At 37.8% G+C, this 19,814-nt stretch overlaps 1 protein-coding gene across 1 annotated transcript in view; it reads right to left on the bottom strand.

The window, feature by feature from the left end:
• Nucleotides 1-19,814, bottom strand: part of ttll7 (tubulin tyrosine ligase-like family, member 7) — a 115,575-nt gene that overhangs the window by 83,144 nt on the left and 12,617 nt on the right. Inside the window, exons 2-7 of the mRNA XM_055183322.2 lie at nt 16,576-16,804; nt 15,591-15,725; nt 10,097-10,218; nt 7,589-7,656; nt 7,322-7,480; nt 1,738-1,954 (exon numbers count right to left, since the gene is read on the bottom strand). Coding sequence (XP_055039297.1) covers nt 1,738-1,954; nt 7,322-7,480; nt 7,589-7,656; nt 10,097-10,218; nt 15,591-15,725; nt 16,576-16,600 — 726 coding nt within the window. The 5' untranslated portion in view covers nt 16,601-16,804. The remainder of the gene's footprint in view (nt 1-1,737; nt 1,955-7,321; nt 7,481-7,588; nt 7,657-10,096; nt 10,219-15,590; nt 15,726-16,575; nt 16,805-19,814) is intronic.

Raw genomic sequence — 19,814 nt, 5'->3', positions numbered from 1 at the left:
TTTTAGACAAATATTCGATTGAAGTGAATTTGCGCTTAACTATTTCTCTGCTATTGACGAGTTATCTCGTCAATTAAGGGGCTGTTTACACTTGGTATTAAGACGTGTTTTCATTGATCGGTTCACAAGTGGACGAGAGAGACACATCACGTTTACACCTGGTATTTAAATCGATCTCTTTTGTCCACTTTCGACCGCTTCTGTCCTGAATACTGTGAGGGGGTGGTCTGTTAGACGGTGGGCGAGTCTCTCTGCTGTCATTCAAAGACGAGCGGGAGTAATTATGAGTTTATATGGACGCAAACTAAATATTATGTCGGAGTGCACTGCTTGTTTAGCAACTAAACATGCTGCACAGTGTTTTGTACATGAGTATGTAAGAGCTTTCTTTGAATTTTCAGCGCAATTGATGAAATAGGATCGCGCAACTTTCACACGCTTTCAAAACGAAACTACGGAGATCAGCCGCTTAGTTTTATCAATGAAAGGCTAAAAATAGCGCTGTTCACTGAATGTTCACGCCAGAAGTCAAAAAAGACGTAAAACTTGTGTTTATTACCTCAGATTAGATAAATGGGCGGAGAGAAGGCGGTCGCGTGATGCTGTTCGAACGCATTCAACCACATGTGCGTTCCGCAACTCCAAAGCGATCCGATCGAAAGTGGTTTCGACCACCTCTGAATGTGGTTGAAAGTGGTCGAAAGTGGACGAGCTCAAAACGTTTTGAACACCGTTTACACCTGGCATTAACGTCGTCCACTTGTGATCCGATCGACGAGGGCACATGTTTGTGCCAAGTGTAAACAGCCTCTATGAGAAAACGCGTCCCTGCCAATGACGAGTATTATCCACCTTTCCGCAATACCGCTATTATCCACCACTTCCGCAACTTAAAACCCAGAAGTATCGCCCTAGGGCAAGCAGCTGCATGTCCGTGTACGTTTTGATCATCGCTCTGAATCTGATCTCTAACAAAAGTCCTTCACAAATTTTTTGCTCAAGTTTTTGTGTGTTTTTGAAGAAACCTACCCATATTTGAGAGGTGATAAAAAGAGAACTAATGAAGCTAGGATGAAACTTTTAGGGTCTGTTCTTTCATTTGATATATTGCATGTTTATATATTTTAAGAAGAACATTTTCTGAAAAGCATTAAACTTTTGTGAAATTCATAAAAAATACTAGCGCTGGCTGGCAACTTTTAAAAAAAACGCTGGCGCAGTGTTACTTTTAGAAGGATCTAATAACAGAAATGCAATATTATATACATATCTATATTATCAGTGGTGTCTAAAGACCTTACATAATGAACTGTTATGTGTTTTTTCCTTAAGAATGATCAGTTTTTATCTCCATACACCTCGGGTCCCCCTATATGGAAGTCGCCATTTTGTGCCGCCATGTTTCTACAGTAACCCTTAAGGCATAAACGGCTATACAGGGCGCATTTTGACACTACTGTATTTTGTCTTAGACGACAACATGTTTGTCCTGTGGAGTTTACCGTAGCTTCTCTATGCGTTTCGATGAACTGTGGACTGAGCTGTTGGTTGCAATTCACAATCTCACTGCTAGATGCCGCTAAAATCTACACACTGCACCTTTAAATTGTATATTTTTATCTAAAAACAAGACAAAAATACTAAGTATGAAAGTCATTTTTTTGCAGTGTAGACAGTTAGGTAAGAATGGTTTCACACACAAATCAGCCTGAATTGATCCCAGCTCATCTGACTCACCAGGTTCGACTCATTGGGCGTGTGATACTTCTCCGTACCCATCCGTACCAGGCCGTCATTGTAAAGGAAGACACGCAGAGGGTCACAGGAAGTGACGAGAATGTAGAATCTCAAGTCAAACTTGTAGCCCTCCATGAGAAAGGGCTTGTCTAAATATTCCTGCACAATGAAGTGATCCTGCATCGGAAGCTTCTCGTAGTTCCGAATCAGAGATATCCTAGGACAGAAATTCATAAGGTTTTGTTAGTGAGCCAATCAAAACTGTGCTGCATACATATATTTTAGAATGTGTTACTGTGCAAGGCTTTGAAGCATAACAGCGGCTTTATTACAGTGCTGTCTATATCACTGGTTCCCAGAGCCTGACTAGGGCCAGGTTAATAGGACCAGACGTCTTGGTCTGTTTCAAGTCCTGCCACCATTTATTTCCTTTCATTTTGAGCTTGAGCAGGTCACCGGCACTTTGCTGTTATAGCATAGAGACGACGACGACATGCCAGCAAATGCCAAACATGTGAAAAAGTGAAGTTTGGATGTTTTACAAACAAAGGGGCCTTAGAAAAACCTGTTTGGAGAGTAAAATATACGGCCTTAGGTCTGCATTGACTTAATTAGTTACATGTTTCTCTTCCTCCTCTTTGCATGTGGCCTCAACGTTTACCTGAGACGCCAACTTTCCAAAGACCCCTGAGCTGCCGAAAGAGGGCACGGTCATCACAGCTCATTTGTTAGCCGTGTCAGCTGATAAATATTGCAATTGAATTTGTCGGTTTGTTCTTGGTGCAATTAGACGTGGAGGGTCGGCGCTAACCGAAACACAGCTGAATGCTTTTAGCAATCGTGTGGTTGGCTGTTTTTCAAATATTTGCACTTTTGGCCCTGATGACATTTGATTTTTTGTTTACTTAAAGTTTCCAAAAGTGGGTATAGATATTTTACAGGAGAAATGGCTATAAAATGCATAACACCATACATAATTATAGATGGAAAAAACTTTTTTCAGTTCAGAAGGATCTATCCTTGTTATTTCCATCTATAATATGTATTGTATTATTTTTTTTCTAGTTTTAACGAACTATAATGCTTGCATCAATCCTTTTGCCCCTCTACTTTTGTTATTATTTTGCGAGTATGTGCAAATGAATGTGCTGTCATTTCCTATCATTTTTTTAATGCATTTGCTATCTTTGACCTAGTGTTGCGTGATACCCCATAGTAAGATCGTCCTACCATCTGCCTGTGAGATTGCCAATGGCATCCAGGGGTGGGCCAATAGTTATTTATTTGTTTATTTTTTATAAAAAGCCACAGGATTGGTGGACCAAAAGAAGCTGATTTACTCTAAGGGCAGCTGGCAACACTGTCGCACCGCAACCTTCTTAAACCTGATGCCATTAATGGGCGTCATTGATGCGCGTATTACAAGCTCAGGTGCGAAGAAGAGTTCGAGTCGTGCGCATTACAAGTTCAGAAACTTTGATGATAGCATAATAATAATTTAAAACTATAAATGGACAAACATGCCAACAATTTTCATAAAGGACCACTATCGTGCATATGTCTGAGTATCGTCAATAGTATCGTCTATCGGCACAACCCTACTACCTGCACCTCTATGGTGTGATTTTTAATGCTTTAATTTTGTATTAGAACTACAAATGCAGCTTGACATCATCCAGTTGGACTGTTTTGTGCACAATTTTGCCTACAGGCAGAATTAACACTTTACTTTGCACCATAAGCTGTAAAAAAAGAAGGACGACGCGGCGTCGTTTCCTTCCATTGTAATGAATTGAAGGCAAAACTGTCCGACCATGGGCGCTGCTGTGTTATGTAAAAATGTCAGTTTGGAGTCAGGACATGCGCAGAAGGAGTCGTCCGTGGAGCCAGAGGAGGAGCCGCGATATTAAACATCTGCATAAACGCTTGTGCGCCCAATTCAAACACGCCCCTTGAACGTCTCGTTTGATGTTACAGTTATATACAACTCATTTTGTTGGTTTGAAATAACACAGAAATCAAAAATGAATAGTTAGTCTATTTTCAATATTCCCTCAAAGCTCCAAGAGTCCACTCAGAGAAACTGTCAATCACAAATGTTAATCATAAAGACACGCCCTGTTTCTATAACATCAAATTACTAGCTAAAATGAAACTTATCACAAAAATGAACAATTGAACATAAATCAACATAATAACAACTACCTAAAAAGACCAAAACCATCTTTCGGAAAATTTTATTGGAAGTGTAATTTTTTTATTTAGAGCCGGGTCCCCTTTGTTTGCATGGAAAGGGCGGGTTTATGACTTGTACTGCAGCTAGCCTCACTTTTCAAGATGTATGATTACATACAAATTACATACAAATACATATGAAGAGTTTGGTTCCAAAACGCGATAAATGCAATTAAAAAAAAAATGAGTTACCACCAAAATCAGTATTACATCATCAACATTTTTAATGTTATTAAAACTCAAGATGATATGTGAAAGTTTGTAACAGAAAATAATGGTTTTCATCTGGTCACTTTCTTGGTATAGAAAACACGTTTTAACTGAAATTAGTCAAAATGGATCCAAACTCTTCATATAATCTAAGGGGGTGTGGACACCAAAGCTATTAAACGCTGCTAAAATTGCTATGATACTTCTGCTTTGTTTATTAGTCGCTGAACGATGTGCCGGTTGGTTGTTGTGATGTCTATCCCGCCCCTCCTCCACTGTAATTGGACGGCCGAGTGAGAGTGACATTGACGAGCTGAGCTTTTCACCCAAAGTTGAATATTTTTCAACTCTCTACACTCAGTGTAGGAAAAAAACCCGAGCTGCTGGCTTTTTTAAAAAAGCACCGTGCTGCCATTGGAAACAATTGGAAACATGTCGGCATAAACGCTTTGGTGTGCAAGCCCGCTAATATACAAATTCCATCAGGTGCAATGACCCTGCACGTTAAGGGCACATGCTAATATATTTGTATATACTAACGTAAACATTGTTAGCAGATAAATAAACAAACAAATAACCCAACTTAAAATGTAAAATATTCTGAAGCAAAAAAATTTAATAATAAAAATTACTGGATTAAAATGTTAGACTCCTTTGTCTTACTGAGGTTTATTTCATAGCTAAATAAACAAAAAATATTTTCACAGGTTTTGCACATTTTCACAATATTGCGACTGGAACTGACACAAAAATATTTAGCTTATGCGAGTGATATTTATAAAAGTAACAGTAATTAATAAGAGTGCCCATAGTTGTAGAAAACACAGGAAATATTTTTTTATGGCCTCTGATTTTGTTTAAAACAAGAGCAAAATTGCAAAATAATGAACAAAACCAAGAACCAAATAAAGACCAGCGTAAAGTCAAGTCATTCAGTTTTCCCAATTAAAATGGTTAAAAATGATTTACTGTGAATGGCTCTCATTTCGGCTGGTGTAATAAGTGACTCCTAAGGGTTCTGCAGAATTTATTGCACTTCAACTGCATTCTGTTTTCAATAAGAAATGCCACATTTATCACCGCTTATCATTAAAAGCTGTTTTGTTTTATAAGTTATTCTATAATTAAAAATTAAATATTAATTGCTATTTGAATTTGGGTCTTAGTCAAGCGCAGGGTCTCTAGTCACCCTTTCTTATCTCGTCGGTAATGACGGCAGTCTCTGCTCCCACGCTTGGCTTAGGTGTATGTTTAGCATCCGGTAGCTTGTGTTGCGTTGCGTTATGTTGTACGGGATAATGGGGTTGTTTGAATTGCGTGACATGATTGATGAGGGCTTATGGCAGGTAATCAAAACCCACTTTGGCCGACTGTTTAATTTGGCAGTGCTGGGAATCTCGTCTTTGAGGCCTCCACACTTTTTAACAAGGCTCTGCTTAGACACAAACAATATTCATTTAGTTTTGGGCCTGAAAAATAAATTACGTAGGAAGATATAACTTAATTTCCTGCGTCACGCTACGCTTTTCAAATTTAATCTCCAATCTCGGCTCTGCCATACAGACGATCTTCTTTCGCTACTCAAATGTGCCACAATAACTCAATCTTTTGATGACTTCTCATTTTAATAAGTACCGGCTTTCTATAGCGTATAAACATAGGTACGTTTATACAGTACAGTACCTACAGGATAATAAAAAGCCATGAACACATCCACTGTGTTATACATTTACCGTAGCTTCAGTGTATGTTTGAATACGGCTTGGGTTATGAGTAATATTAAAGTGATTATAAGGACTGGGGTTGGGACCATGCACTTTAAGGGGGCGTGCACAGTGCACACCATGGCATTTACGCCAGCGGCCGGCATATGTTTTCAATTGTTTCCAATGTAAGCGCCGCTCTTTTCAAAAACGCCAGCAGCTGGTGGGGTTTTTCCGAGTTCAACCCTGAGCACCGATAGTTGAAAATTTTTATACTTTGTGCTCATCAATGTCACTTCTCACTCGTCCGTCCAATCACAGTGGAGGAGGGACAAATATTACAACAACCAACCAGCGCATCGTTCAACGACAACAAATCAGAAGTATCATAGCAATCAAAGCACTTTTAGTGTACTGAAAAAAGCAGCCAAGCGCCTATAGTTGGCCACGGGGGGCCCCAAGCAGCCGCTTAGTTCGCTTATGCCACGGGTCGGCCCTGCTGGCTGGTTAGTATGATCCAGGTAACTTCTGCCAGAAGATGAATAAACAGACAATTTGGGGCCAAAAGCATCTCTCCACTGACAAACCTTTCAAATGTAAGGTTTGTACTTCCAGATGACATTACAGAAGGGGTTAAACTAAAAGGGGTTTTCCCATTCTCCTACTGAGTAATGGGTGTGTTTTGGACGTAACATGCAATAAACCAAAGAGAGTCTTAGCTTTCATCCCCTTTATAAGTCAATAGCGCTGGCGTCATGTCAACGTTTGTGTGCTGCTGCGCATCCATGTGTGTGATAAGCAAACGTGCATTGTTGTCCTGTTTATAGGCACATATTACTAATGTGCTCATTAAATAACAAAAACAATATTGCGTCAATGACTTTAGACTTAGATCAGGTTTTAGTTAGTCTATGGCGTAGCAATGCGCCTGAACACACCTCGTTTTTAGACCAGAACGCCCATGCATTTGTGAGCAAATGCATTTGCTATTTAAACAACATGGTGCTAAACATGAAAATGCTAATTGCGCCGGGTTGAAACTAGCAAAAGACACTTGCATCGCGCATTGTGCTGTATGATAGGGCCCTTCATGTTACAGCTCATGATGGCCATTGGTGAAGGTGAATTTTGTGGTGTCTTCTTCAGCCAATCAGCATTTTTATTGGTTAGTCACGTGATTGGCTCAATAAAGCTCCAAAAAAGTTGCCCCTCCCCAACCTGTGTGTGGTTTAAATTTTGTGGATCAACTTGTGTATGGATTAACCAGATGCTTGAATGGTGGAAAGACTAAATGAAGAAGAAGAATATTTTGATGTTTTGCGAATACATTTCGTCAATTTAAAAAAAAAAATTGCCCTTCGATATTGTGAAACACTAATCCACCGATTTAACACTCAGTCATATAGAAATCAAAACGTTTGCTCTACTGAACCTACCCATGACCCATGGCTCCATTCGCAGGCTTTACGATAAATGTTTTCTGCTTTCGTTTCCGTTTCAACTCCTTGACGTAGTTTTGGAACTGAGTGCACTCAGCTGGGAAGATCCAGGTTTTGGGGATGAAGCTGTATTCCTGAGGCTGACTTTTAATCATTCTTAAAAACAGAACAGGACATTAAAATGAGTACAGGCAACATTCCCTGGCTTGGGGGGCAGCTGCGATCAGTCATGCATCTGGTACTGTATCATGTTTGCAAACTTACTTGGCCATGTTCCTCGCCAAACAGTCTTTCCGACAGATCTCACCCATTCCCGGGAAATGGTTTATCCTCTGAGGAAAATAATCATACTGTTAGAGGGCACTTGGTTATTCACCTCTGAGCGAAAAAAGCACAACATTACAGCCAAAGTCTTGAACTGAGACTATAATATTTTGACATTTATGTCCAATTACAGACTCAAAACAAAAGGTGGTTGTCAGACCTTTCTTAACCCCTATTTAGTTTCCCACATTGTTTTTAATTTAAAACTAAAAAAGACGATCAATTTCGACTCTAAGGGCCAAGGTAATTGGTTCTGCATCAGAGCTTGTGTAGTTGTATGTACTGACAGATGAATGAATTGCTTTGAATGCAAAGACGAAGGCAGAGGGAGGCGGGGGGTTGTTTTTCTGTATTCTTTCAGCAAATGAGGCTGAACGGGCCATTAATTTGACTCGTATGACCTGTAACTCGGCTGCCGAGCCAATCAAAGACAAGCAAGAGAGAAAATTTACAAACAACAAGCGTTTTAAGTGTGTAAGGTTTGACCAAAGAAAAACATAATAAGCATAATAGAAAACGTTTCATAAAGCGGAGCGTCAAAGCCAATTGTTTGGGGTATTTTTCTTTGGGGCTGTAATCCTGTGATATGTGACAGTGAATGCTCAACAGACGTACTGAACAGAGCCGCTTTATGAAAACAAGCTCTTAGCCACACTAAACAAAACACAATACAATAATGTTTAATATGGAGCTTTAATGGCATCACATACATTGAGTGTAAAAGACATTTGCTTGAAATTGGAAGATGGATTTGTGCAATACTTTCTAAAAAAGTGTTACGTTTATAGCCAAACCTTATTCTCACAAGTCGTTTTATTCGTGAAGAATTACATTATTAAAGAATGTATCATCCCCCTCCCCAAAAAATTGCCATCATTTTCTTATCCTCAGACATTTTTCTCAACAACACTATGCTTTAAAACACACTCTAATGCCAAGTCACAAAAAAATTTTTAAGATGCAAAAAAAAATCTTTGGTGTCACCAGAGTACATATGTGAAGTTTTAGCTCAAAATACCCCACATATAATTTGTTATGGTATGTTAAAACTTCCACTTTGTAGGTGCGAGTAAAAATGTACTGTTTTGGGTGTGTCCTTTAAAATGCAAATGAGCTGATGAAATGCTAACACTGATCACAATGATGGTGGTTTGTTGTAATTGAAATTCAATTGTGCTGTCAATTATTTTCTATCTTTCTCTCTGCACTAAATGGCAGTGTCGTGGTTGGATAGTGCAGATTAAGGGGCGGTATTATTATAATAAGATCCCCTTATGACATCACAAATGGAGCCACATTTCAATGAGCTACTTTTTCACATGCTTGCAGAAAATCGTTTACCAAAACTAAGTTACTGGGTTGATCTTTTTCACATTTCTAAGTGAATACAAGCACTCGGGACCCAATTATAGCGCTTAAACATTAAAAAAGTCAGATTTTCATGTATTTTTCAGATTTTAAAGCTGTACAATAGCTTTAATTGACTGATATTTAGGTCGCTATTTACTTCAAATCTCACAGCTTGGTGTCCTTTCCCAGTCCTGTTTTCCTCTCTCCACCCTGTACTTTCCTGTCATCTCTGTACTAAATGTGCAAAACTAAAAAGGATTTAAGAGCGACTTTGAAAGGAAAACTTTTTAGCAAATTGCACATTGTGGTCTGTTTAAAGCTTTTGTACGACAAATAACATTAATTTAGATTAACCTGACAAGTAGGAGACAAAAGTATTTGCTTATCATCTCTTTGCTGTCCATGAGAACCAATTGAAATGTATTGAAGAGATTTTTTCCTATGGGAGCACTGAATGCTCTACTACAGTAATTCCCTTGTAACCAATGGGATTTGAACATCAGGGGGTCTTTTAAAAGACTTTGATTTTGCTTTGTTACATCTACTTATGTAAACTTGTCAAAAGGTTAAAATAATTTTTTGCGTCCAATCTCATTATTTTTCTTCTGGTGGGCCATCTTCATGTAGGCTACATACCAATTTTACTCTGCAGGATTGAAGACCCCTGGCTTAAAACATTAAAATCTCCTTTATAAGAGGGAAATAACATTAAAATATTAGTTTCATATTTCAGTTAATGAGGGGTGCTTTATAGCCCTAATAAAGGAGAAGGGAACATTGTCAAAAAAATTGTCCCGAGCTGTCTTACGGGTATTACTCTTGAAAAAGGCTTAGAACGCGTTTCAACCAATTAGAATGAAGAACCAGAACTGTCCGTTTTATAATATACTGTAGACCATGATGGTTAGGCAAAGTAGATGAATATTGCTGATCAATCTGCAAATGTCTGGATTTTTGGAAAGTTCCTATAAGTTGTGCTGAAGGTCACCGTCTTAAGCAAACCAGGGAAAATAAAGGCAAACATCAGCAGCATATTGCATTATCAGTTCCATCAGATGTTATCATTATTAGCAGAAAAATTAAATTCAGTGGCGGTACCTGGTAGTTCCTGAGCTCAGCTATTTTCTCGTGCTGCACGGAGGAGTCGTTCCAGATTAGATTGGCCGTCTCATCATCGTCTCTGACTTTATGAAAAGTCACCTCGTCTATTACAATACGAACTGCAAACAAATCACATTAGATTCATTTGATATGCACTGACTTTGACAATCTCTTTCAAGTGCGCTCAGGTGCACAAATCTCATTTCCATAATGACCAACACAAGAGCAGCACAAATTAGCGTAGGGTTTAAGACATGGTTTATAATGCGTTAAATATTGCCACAAATATCAGTTTACTGATAAGCTCAAAACCTTAGTCACATTGGGTGCTGCATAAAAATACTCTCCTCCCATAAATTTTGCATCTGAAAAGGAAACTTCAAATTCATATGCAATAAGGTCAGTCGCAAAAACAACTGCGCCCATGTCTTTCCAGCGATATTTTTAGTAAATCCTGACAGTTTTTTTATAATGGCGAAAGAAGTGTTTGCGCTGGCGCAAGCTGTTAGTAAATCTGGCCCTTGACTGTTAAGTGGCAACAGTCATAATTACTGTAAAAGCATTTCAGTATAATAAAAAGCACACAGACAGTCCCACTGCGCAAAGTGACGTCGGAATGACGTCTTTTTCATGTAATTATTGGATGTCTGAATCTGGTCCATAAAAGGGGTTGTTTTGTAACGCCAGGCAACGTCTTTTTATCAACGTCTTCTGCACGTCTAAAAGTTGACATCCGTAGGACCTCCGTGTAAGAAAAAGCGAAAATAGAGGATTGTCTTTGCACTACACCCATCCATTGCAACACCGAAACACTTCAGCCATTTCCTGCCGGCTGTGGGATTCGCGCTACCGATCTCTGGGTTACAAGCAAGTCTCACTAACCACTCAGCCACACGTTGTATATAAGGCACACTTATTGCATTCATACCATGAACTCAACGTTATGAGAATATGTGTGAATATTTTCATGTTAAATTGTTAGTATGGTCATATACTTTAAATATAACGAACTACACATTTAATTACAGATTTTTAAGTGTACATTTAGATTAATTTGTTTAAAATTCAAGAAAGCAGAAAAAACAGTATTGTATAAATAATAAAGACTATTCGTAAGTATTAATCATGTTGGTACAATAATGCTGATATTTGTAAATAAACACATTTTTATAGGCCTAATCATGTAATATAGACATAGGCCTGTCATAGACGTCCAAATGACGTCCAAAGAATTACCCAGTTCAAACGTCAAATGTTGCCCATAAAAATGGCGTCCAAATGACGTCCAAAGAATTACCAAGTTCAAACGTCAAATGTTGCCCGTAAAAATGACGTCCAAAAAATTACCCAGTTCAAACGTCAAATGTTGCCCATAAAAATGACGTCCAAATGAAGTCCAAAGATTTACCCAGTTCAAACGTCAAATGTTGCCCGTAAAAATGACGTCCAAATGACGTCCAAAGAATTACCAAGTTCAAACGTCAAATGTTGCCCGTAAAAATGACGTCCAAATGACGTCCAAAGAATTACCAAGTTCAAACGTCAAATGTTGCCCGTAAAAATGACGTCCAAATGACGTCCAAAAAATGACCCAGTTCAAACGTCAAATGTTGCCATAAAAATGACGTCCAAAGAATTACCCAGTTCAAACGTCAAATGTTGCCCATAAAAATGGCGTCCAAATGACGTCCAAAGAATTACCAAGTTCAAACGTCAAATGTTGCCCGTAAAAATGACTTCCAAATGACGTCCAAAGAATTACCAAGTTCAAACGTCAAATGTTGCCCGTAAAAATGACGTCCAAATGACGTCCAAAAAATGACCCAGTTCAAACGTCAAATGTTGCCCATAAAAATGACGTCTAAAGAATTACCAAGTTCAAACGTCAAATGTTACCCGTAAAAATGACGTCCAAATGACGTCCAAAAAATTACCCAGTTCAAACGTCAAATGTTGCCCGTAAAAATGACGTCCAAAAAATTACCCAGTTCAAACGTCAAATGTTGCCCATAAAAATGACGTCTAAATGACGTCCAAAGAATTACCAAGTTCAAACGTCAAATGTTGCCCGTAAAAATGACGTCCAAATGACGTCCAAAAAATTACCCAGTTCAAACGTCAAATGTTGCCCGTAAAAATTACGTTCAAATGACGTCCAAAAAATTACCCAGCTCAAACGTCAAATGTTGCCCATATAAATGACGTCCAAATGACATCCAAAGAATTACCCAGTTCAAACGTCAAATGTTGCCCGTAAAAATGACGTCCAAATGACGTCCAAAAAATTACCCAGTTCAAACGTCAAATGTTGCCCGTAAATATGACGTCCAAGTAGGGTCATGGTTGGACGTCCAAGTAGTCGACCTAGTTTGGACGTCGAAAAGATGTCCAGAATTGGTCATGGAGCGACGGACCCAATATAGACATGATCTGCACGTCTATCCGACGTCCTGTGTTTAGTGGAGTGTAGTGTGCCAAAATTTCAAATTTAAGTAAAAAAACTACGAGTATAAAATAAAACTTGTCCCATTTAAGTAATTGTACTGTGAAATGTTTTAGTTTATGTAATCAATTATCTAGAATAGATTTTCACATCATGTAACTTTGATCCACTTATACTTGTTTAATCACAATATTCTCATTGTCATAATTCTATAAGCTGATAGACACACTAGATGTTAAAGGGACACTCCACTTTTTTGAAAAAGGCTTATTTTCAAGCTTCCGTAGAGTTACACAATTGAGTTTTACTGTTTTTGAATACATTCAGTTGATCTCAGAGTCTGGCAGTACCACTTTTAGCATAGCTTGAATCTGATTAGACCATTAGCATGGCGCTTAAAAATGATCAAAGAGTTTTGAAATTTTTCCTATTTAAAACTTGACTCTTCTGTAGGTACATCATGTACTAAGAGCGACAGAAAAGAGTCCCCTTGGTAACTTTCAATAGCAGGGGACTATTTTCGGGCACTGCGTAATATTATTGTGCCTGCTGCAGCCATGTTACGGCAGCAAATTCCTTGATTATTACTCCAGAATAAGAGTATAGTTCTTAGCCATATCTGCCTAGAAAATCCCAACTTTTTATTTCCGTTGGACTTAGTACATGATTTAAATACAGAAGAGTCAAGTTTTAAATAGGAAAAATATCAAAACTCTTTGGTTATTTATTTAGCGCGATGCTAATGGTCTAATCAGATTTAATAGATTATGCTAAGCTATGCTAAAAGTGGTACCGCCAGACCCGGAGATCGGCTGAAAGGATTCCAAAACAGTAAAAATCAAATGTTTAACTCTAGGGGAGCTGGAAAATAAGCATATTTTCAAATAAAGTGGAGAGTTCCTATTAAGCTCAATCCTCATACATGAGTTTATTGTATGACACAACAAAATTGATAACAAAATTTGAAACCATATACTTTAAAAATGTCTGGGTTATTTTTGATCCATAATGGGTAAATATTGGACAGAACACGCCGCTGGGTTTAAATTGACTCAATGCTTGGTTGTATTAACCCAACTGCTGGGTTATTATACCCCATGGTTGCATAACAACAACCCAACATTGGGTTTATTTGGGTCTGTTCTGTCCAATATTTCCCAGCCATTTTAGCGTGTAATGAATTGCTTTACTGGCTTTAGGTCTCTGGCTCTGTGTTGTGGTGAGTATAACAACATCCCTTTACATGAATGAATGAGCATAGCTGTGGCCAATTACATTTTACACTGTAATAGTTTTCATTAGCGGTTTTAAATAAAAGTTAAGTAAAATCCCCATGGCTTATATCTCAGTAAAGCCGGGTTCACACCACAAGATAATCGTGCTGAATTTGGGCCAATTTTCCCCCTTAAGACAATCCTAGGTAAAGTCCCGATCGTACATTCGTGGTTGCGGCGATTATCTTAATAGATTCTCCTGTGGTGCACGGTGTGTTAAGAGCGTCTGAATCTGCTAAGAAGCACGTTGGGGCAGATCCCATCGCAAATCGTAAATATTCAACATGTTCAACATTCAACATTGTTTGCGTTGTATGCGGCCGGTGACTTCTTTTTTCGAGGGCGCTGGTGCGAAGTTCGTCACAACATGTATGTAGCCCGTCAAGTATATGGTTCCTTATTTTAAATTATGTGTTCTGCGCATCGAGGGATCCTGTGTGCATCACGTGTCTTGTCAAAATAAGTGTCTGCTGCAGACGCATCTAAAGGATTTATGATAAAAGAGACGCTTGCGTTTGCCAGATACTCACATAATCTCATGCCTAATCCAAGTTTACTGTTAAGTGAGTGTATTTTGTGAACGTGAGCGTCTCTTTTATCATAACTGGTTTTGACACGTGTGCAGCAGGCACTTATTTGACAAAACACGTGATGCACATGGTTCACACATGACACAACAAACAAATGCAAGTAACACACATGACACTCTGATCACTTATTTTGAATTAACACCCCTCGGATGAGCAGTCACGAGCCGCCACTGGTTGTTTATGAAGTTAATCTGAAGGTGCGTGATGTGCTGTTATGACTACATAGCGGCAGTCTTCATACTATAGGAACAAACATGTTAAATCATCAATTTTTTTCATCATGTTTGTGGTCTCTCTCATTTTGAAAATCTGATAAAATTTTAACAAATATTTTGATGTGTACCCAGCATAAGTCAGACAAAAACACGCTTTTCAACAAGAGAAGAAAACATTTTAGAAATAATCTGAGTTAAAGTATCAAAGTAAAAAAAATCCTGAAATAAGAATATTAATAAAGTGCAAATATTTTAATACTCTATACCTCTGTTATCTATCTTGTGTAGTACTTCACAAAATGAGAATCCATTATTGTGTTTTAAAATAATGACATTATGTCTGTTCTGTTGTAGTTAAAAAAGCCTTTAAGGCAGTGCTTCTCAATTATTTTCTGTCACGCCTCCCCCAGGAAGAAGTAAACATTTTGCGCCCCCCCCCCAACTCTCCGCCGGGACTGTAAATAGTATAATTTGTTTATAAAATTACACATCTGCAAAACATTGTATCCTTATTAACATTAAAGAAAACACAAAAAAAGATATAAATCAACTACAACAAAGAATAACTTTATTAACATTGTTTTTTAGTCTGTAACTGAAAAGACTTAAAATGCATCAATTTGCCTGAAATAAAAAAATAAATCCTTATTTACAGCATATTTTTTGACCATTTGATACTGAAAAATTAAATTAAATATAATCAATAAATAATAATAAAAAACTCAAGCAGCTTATCAGCGTGTTTGGGGTGTAATGTCTTTAAGTGACGGTGCAAAAAAAAATCACTTCCTGAAAAGTTATTTTCCCCGGGGTCTCGCGCGCCCCCCCCTGGTGTCGCTTCGAGCCCCCCCTGGGGGTCCCGCCCCACTATTTGAGAAGCACTGCTTTAAGGAAAAAATTCATACACCAGAAAAACATTTCTTACATCCAGTTTGACATGCTGAATACTTGTGAAGTGGTTTGCTTTACCGATTTCATATTTAGTTCCCGCGACGTTAGCCGTGATAAAGCCCTTCTTCTTTTTCTTGGTGTGGACTTTCCTCTTCACGCCATTCTGATTGGACAGCACAGGTGCCATGTTCACGGGGGACGTTCCTTGGTCGTCTTTGGGAAATAACAGGTCATAAAAATGAAAAAAAGGACATCCGACATTAAACAATCAAATTATGACATTTTTCTATGGATATTTTTGTTCAACGTCAAGACTTTAAATTGAAAAGTATGTACACAGAAAATTATAATCCTGTTACTGCGGAACAATTCTTCACAAATGTTATATCTTTTGTAATTCACTTTAACAGTCCTGCTGTGTGACATATGGATCTTTGTAAGTACACATATTTCATGTGGTTTCTCAGTTAATATGAGACATTGCTGTGCAGTTGTTAATGTGATCTGAGTGGCTGCTAACTGCTGTGCAGTCGCCAGGTTGTTATGGGTGGCTGCTAACAGGTTCAGGCAGTCCCCCCTCTTTAATTTCAAATCAAGTTTTGGCATCTTAAACTGTTAGCCAGGCGAATATCATAAGCGCAAATACTAAGAGACACGTTACCGTACATGCCAAAGTTTAATACGTAAGATGGGGGTTTCTTACAGTAAATCAGTTTGGCAACTTTCTTAAATGTCCTCTTCTGAGGAAAAGGCTTTTGTTATTCCAGAGTCCTCAAAGTGAGCTCAAACATTTATCTAATTTTTCCCAAAATCTAGCTCATTTTATAGCTCTGTACTCCTACTGTTCGTTACAAATGGTTTCCATTGTCTATATCTATTTTGCTTTTTCAATTTTCGAAGAAACGTCAGGGACGAAATTGATAGTTGAACGAAAGTCAGATAAATTGCCTGGGCCATGAACCTTTGAGAAATAAAATGTTCTTCAGGGAGTCCCGTCAAACACCCTTTATAAGTTGGGTCGAGGCTCTGATGTACAGTTTCTGTACAGTTTCATCAAGCTTACCTCCATCATTGGGGGGTGAGGGCATATCTAACTAAAGATTTCTGAGGCACAGTTTGGCACCAATCTACTTCTTCCTCGCTGTCTTTGTGAAAACAGTCTCAGGAGGTGGCAAGATCATCTGTCCACCAAGATCACGAGGCAGAATATGGTACAAAGGGCGTCTGTAGACCGTAAATCTTGAAGGAAAGAGGTCAAGACTTCTCCGCAGAGCCACGGATGGACAAGGTGTCTGAAAAACATTAAGATTGGGATTGTCAGACACAGAGAAACACAGGAGGAAACTGCACAGCCTGGCCAAACGTTTGCAGTGTCACTCAAACATATATCAGCGGGCCTGACAGCGGGTTTCACCTCACTGATCAGCTCTCACAGCCTGACAAAGGCTACGGCGGACGAAATTCTGTCTGCTGTCTGTCAAAGGAAAGCAACATTAGCGTCGCTGGCTTATCAGCCCGTGAGATTTCTGCATGTTTAACATTCTAATGCTCGCCGTACATGCCTGCAATCTGTTATGCAGCCGAGCAAATGCAAAACACGCTTAGGAGAATTTTCTGTGCGTAATATCAGAAATGTATGTGTAAATAACAGCAAAGATGGAGGCCCATGCAAATCGTTTAACCAGTATGCAGGGGAGGCAGCATTCCTTGTGTAACTGGTGTAAATGGATGAACGAGTAAGCAAAGCACTGACCCACTCTCAGTCTATACACCACTTTCGGTCTCATGTAAACCTGAATGAACTTAATATGAGGATCTGTGAGTGAGTTTTTAGCAGTTAAATTGATGTTGCACCTTTGCGCAGGCGACCTTCATTACACCTACAGTGTTTACTGAGCATTGTTGACTAACAGACAGATAAAGCCTAATAATATTAATAGCCAAACAACAGCCTGAACCAACAAATAAAAGTAACCAATTACTGTTCATCACTGGCTTGTTGATTTTTGTAAGCACTGTTTAAAAGTCTACTTGATAAGATCAAGTTTTAATAAATGTCACAAGCATGCTATCATAATATTAATTATTACTAATATAACGGTTTTATTTTGTTGAATTATTGCACACATTTATGGACATTTATTTATAGCATCTATTTCTATATTCATGGCGAGAACCAATTAATCTACACACAACAAGTTAATCCACACAAGTTGGGGAGGGAAAATTCACCTAACCTGCATGTTTTTGGCCTGTGGAAGGAAACCGGAGTACCCGGAGTAAACCCACACTGAGAAACCTACACAATATGCAAACTCCACACAGAAAAATCTCTCGGCCCAGTCGCGGCTCAAAACTGGGAACCTTCTTGCAGTGAGGCAATTTAAACCTATTGTCTCACAATTGAAATCTTAAAGTATCCAAATAAAGATAGTTTAAACAGGTTTTCATGGTCGTAGAAATGGTTTGCAAATTAACTCTTATAAGCCCCGATTTTCCTGTTTACACTAAGGGACCTTGGGGGTCAAAATAACCCCAGAAATTGATAGTGATTACATAAAAATATATAGATTTCTAATGATACAATTATATATATTTTTGTTTACTTCCTATTTATACATTAATGCTGTGTTTTGTGAGATATAACATATTTTTGTACATGTTTACAATTAAATTCCTCAACTACACCATTAGTTTGCGTGTAAAATATAAAAAAAATAAAAATTCACATAAATTATTATCTAAATTTGATTTAAATTGTTTTTAGATACTGATCTAAATGTTATGTGTTGAATTCGGCCATCTGCTGGTTAGAAATAAAAGAATTACAATAGGAATAAATCATTTTGACCAACAGAAGTCCATAGAGACCTATTCATTTCACTGGATGTTGCCAACTGCTCAACCTCACTACTTTAATGATATATTTTGTGAATGTATGTGTACATAAACATTAGAAAGGACATTAAAAATACATATTATTTCAAATAGTAGATTTTTTTGTAGTTTTTAATCCATTTTGAAATGTCTGTTTTTACAAAATGCCACAGAAATTTGACTGAATGTAAGTGTGCGTGTCTCTCTCTCTCTCTCTCTCTCTGTGTGTGTATGTATGTGTGTGTGTGTGTGTGTGTGTGTGTGTGTGTGTGTGTGTGTGTGTGTGTGTGTGTGTGTGCGTGCGTGCGTGCGTGCGTGCGTGCGTGCGTGCGTGCGCGTGGGTGAAATTGAGCATGTCTTGTCTATATTGCATTTGTGGAAATTTTCAGAATTATTCTGAATGCATTGATTTTTCTGACAAATAAAAACAAAGGATTTTTTTTTTTTTTTTGCATTTCCCCTTTTTCAATCGGGGTCATTTTGACCCCCAAGGACCTCTTTTGTAAAAAAAATACACATCTTCAGAACGACCAAATCAAACCCATTTTTTTTATATGAATATTGACAAATAATGTAGAAAAGTGACAAACTCTAATTTTTTTATCTAAAGAAAAGTGGCTTGGGGATCATTTTGACCCCAAGGGATTTATATGGGTTAAATTAATGTCTTTGTTATTACAAATTATATACAAATGATATACTCCATGAAATTAAGAAAGTGTATTTAATTATTTCTATTTGAACATGGACCACAAAATCAGTCATAAGCGTAAATTATTGTTAAAATAGTTGAGATTAATACATCCTCTGAAAGCTAAATAAATAAGTTTTTAATTTATGTATTTTGTTAGGGCAGGGCAATATTTGGCCAAGATATGACAGTTTAAAAATCTGGTATATGAGAAAAAATAAAATTGATTAGAAAAGTTGTAAAGTTCTTAATAGCTACACATCTTAGTTATTTATTTACGGTAGGAAATTTTCAAAATATTTTCATGGAATATGATCTTTATTAATATCCTAATGATTTTTGACCCATATAATTTTTTTACTTATATCAAATGTCATGAATGTCACACTATGGCAACCCAGGATGCAAAACACAAAACAACACTGACCTCTAGTGGTGTGTTTATGAAAAGCATTTCCACACATGTAAAAGACAAGCAAACATTAATATTATACATTAAAATTATAATTATAATTACACATTTTTACCAATTTCAAACTATAAATTATAAGTTTATACAAATGAATATTTTTAACTTACATGAGAATAGAAGAACCACTTCATCTCATTCTCACAAAGGCTCTGTTTACAGCTGGTATTCACATCTGTTTCTGGTGATCCACTCACAAGTGGTCAACCGAGACAAATCGCTATTTACACCTGGCAGTAAAATTCATCCCAGCATTTAAGACCAC

This window comes from Misgurnus anguillicaudatus, chromosome 14, assembly GCF_027580225.2.
Source record: "Misgurnus anguillicaudatus chromosome 14, ASM2758022v2, whole genome shotgun sequence".
Lineage (NCBI taxonomy): Eukaryota > Metazoa > Chordata > Actinopteri > Cypriniformes > Cobitidae > Misgurnus > Misgurnus anguillicaudatus.
The sequence above is the reverse complement of the archived record's forward strand: the minus strand, read 5'-3'. Positions and strand labels throughout refer to the sequence as shown.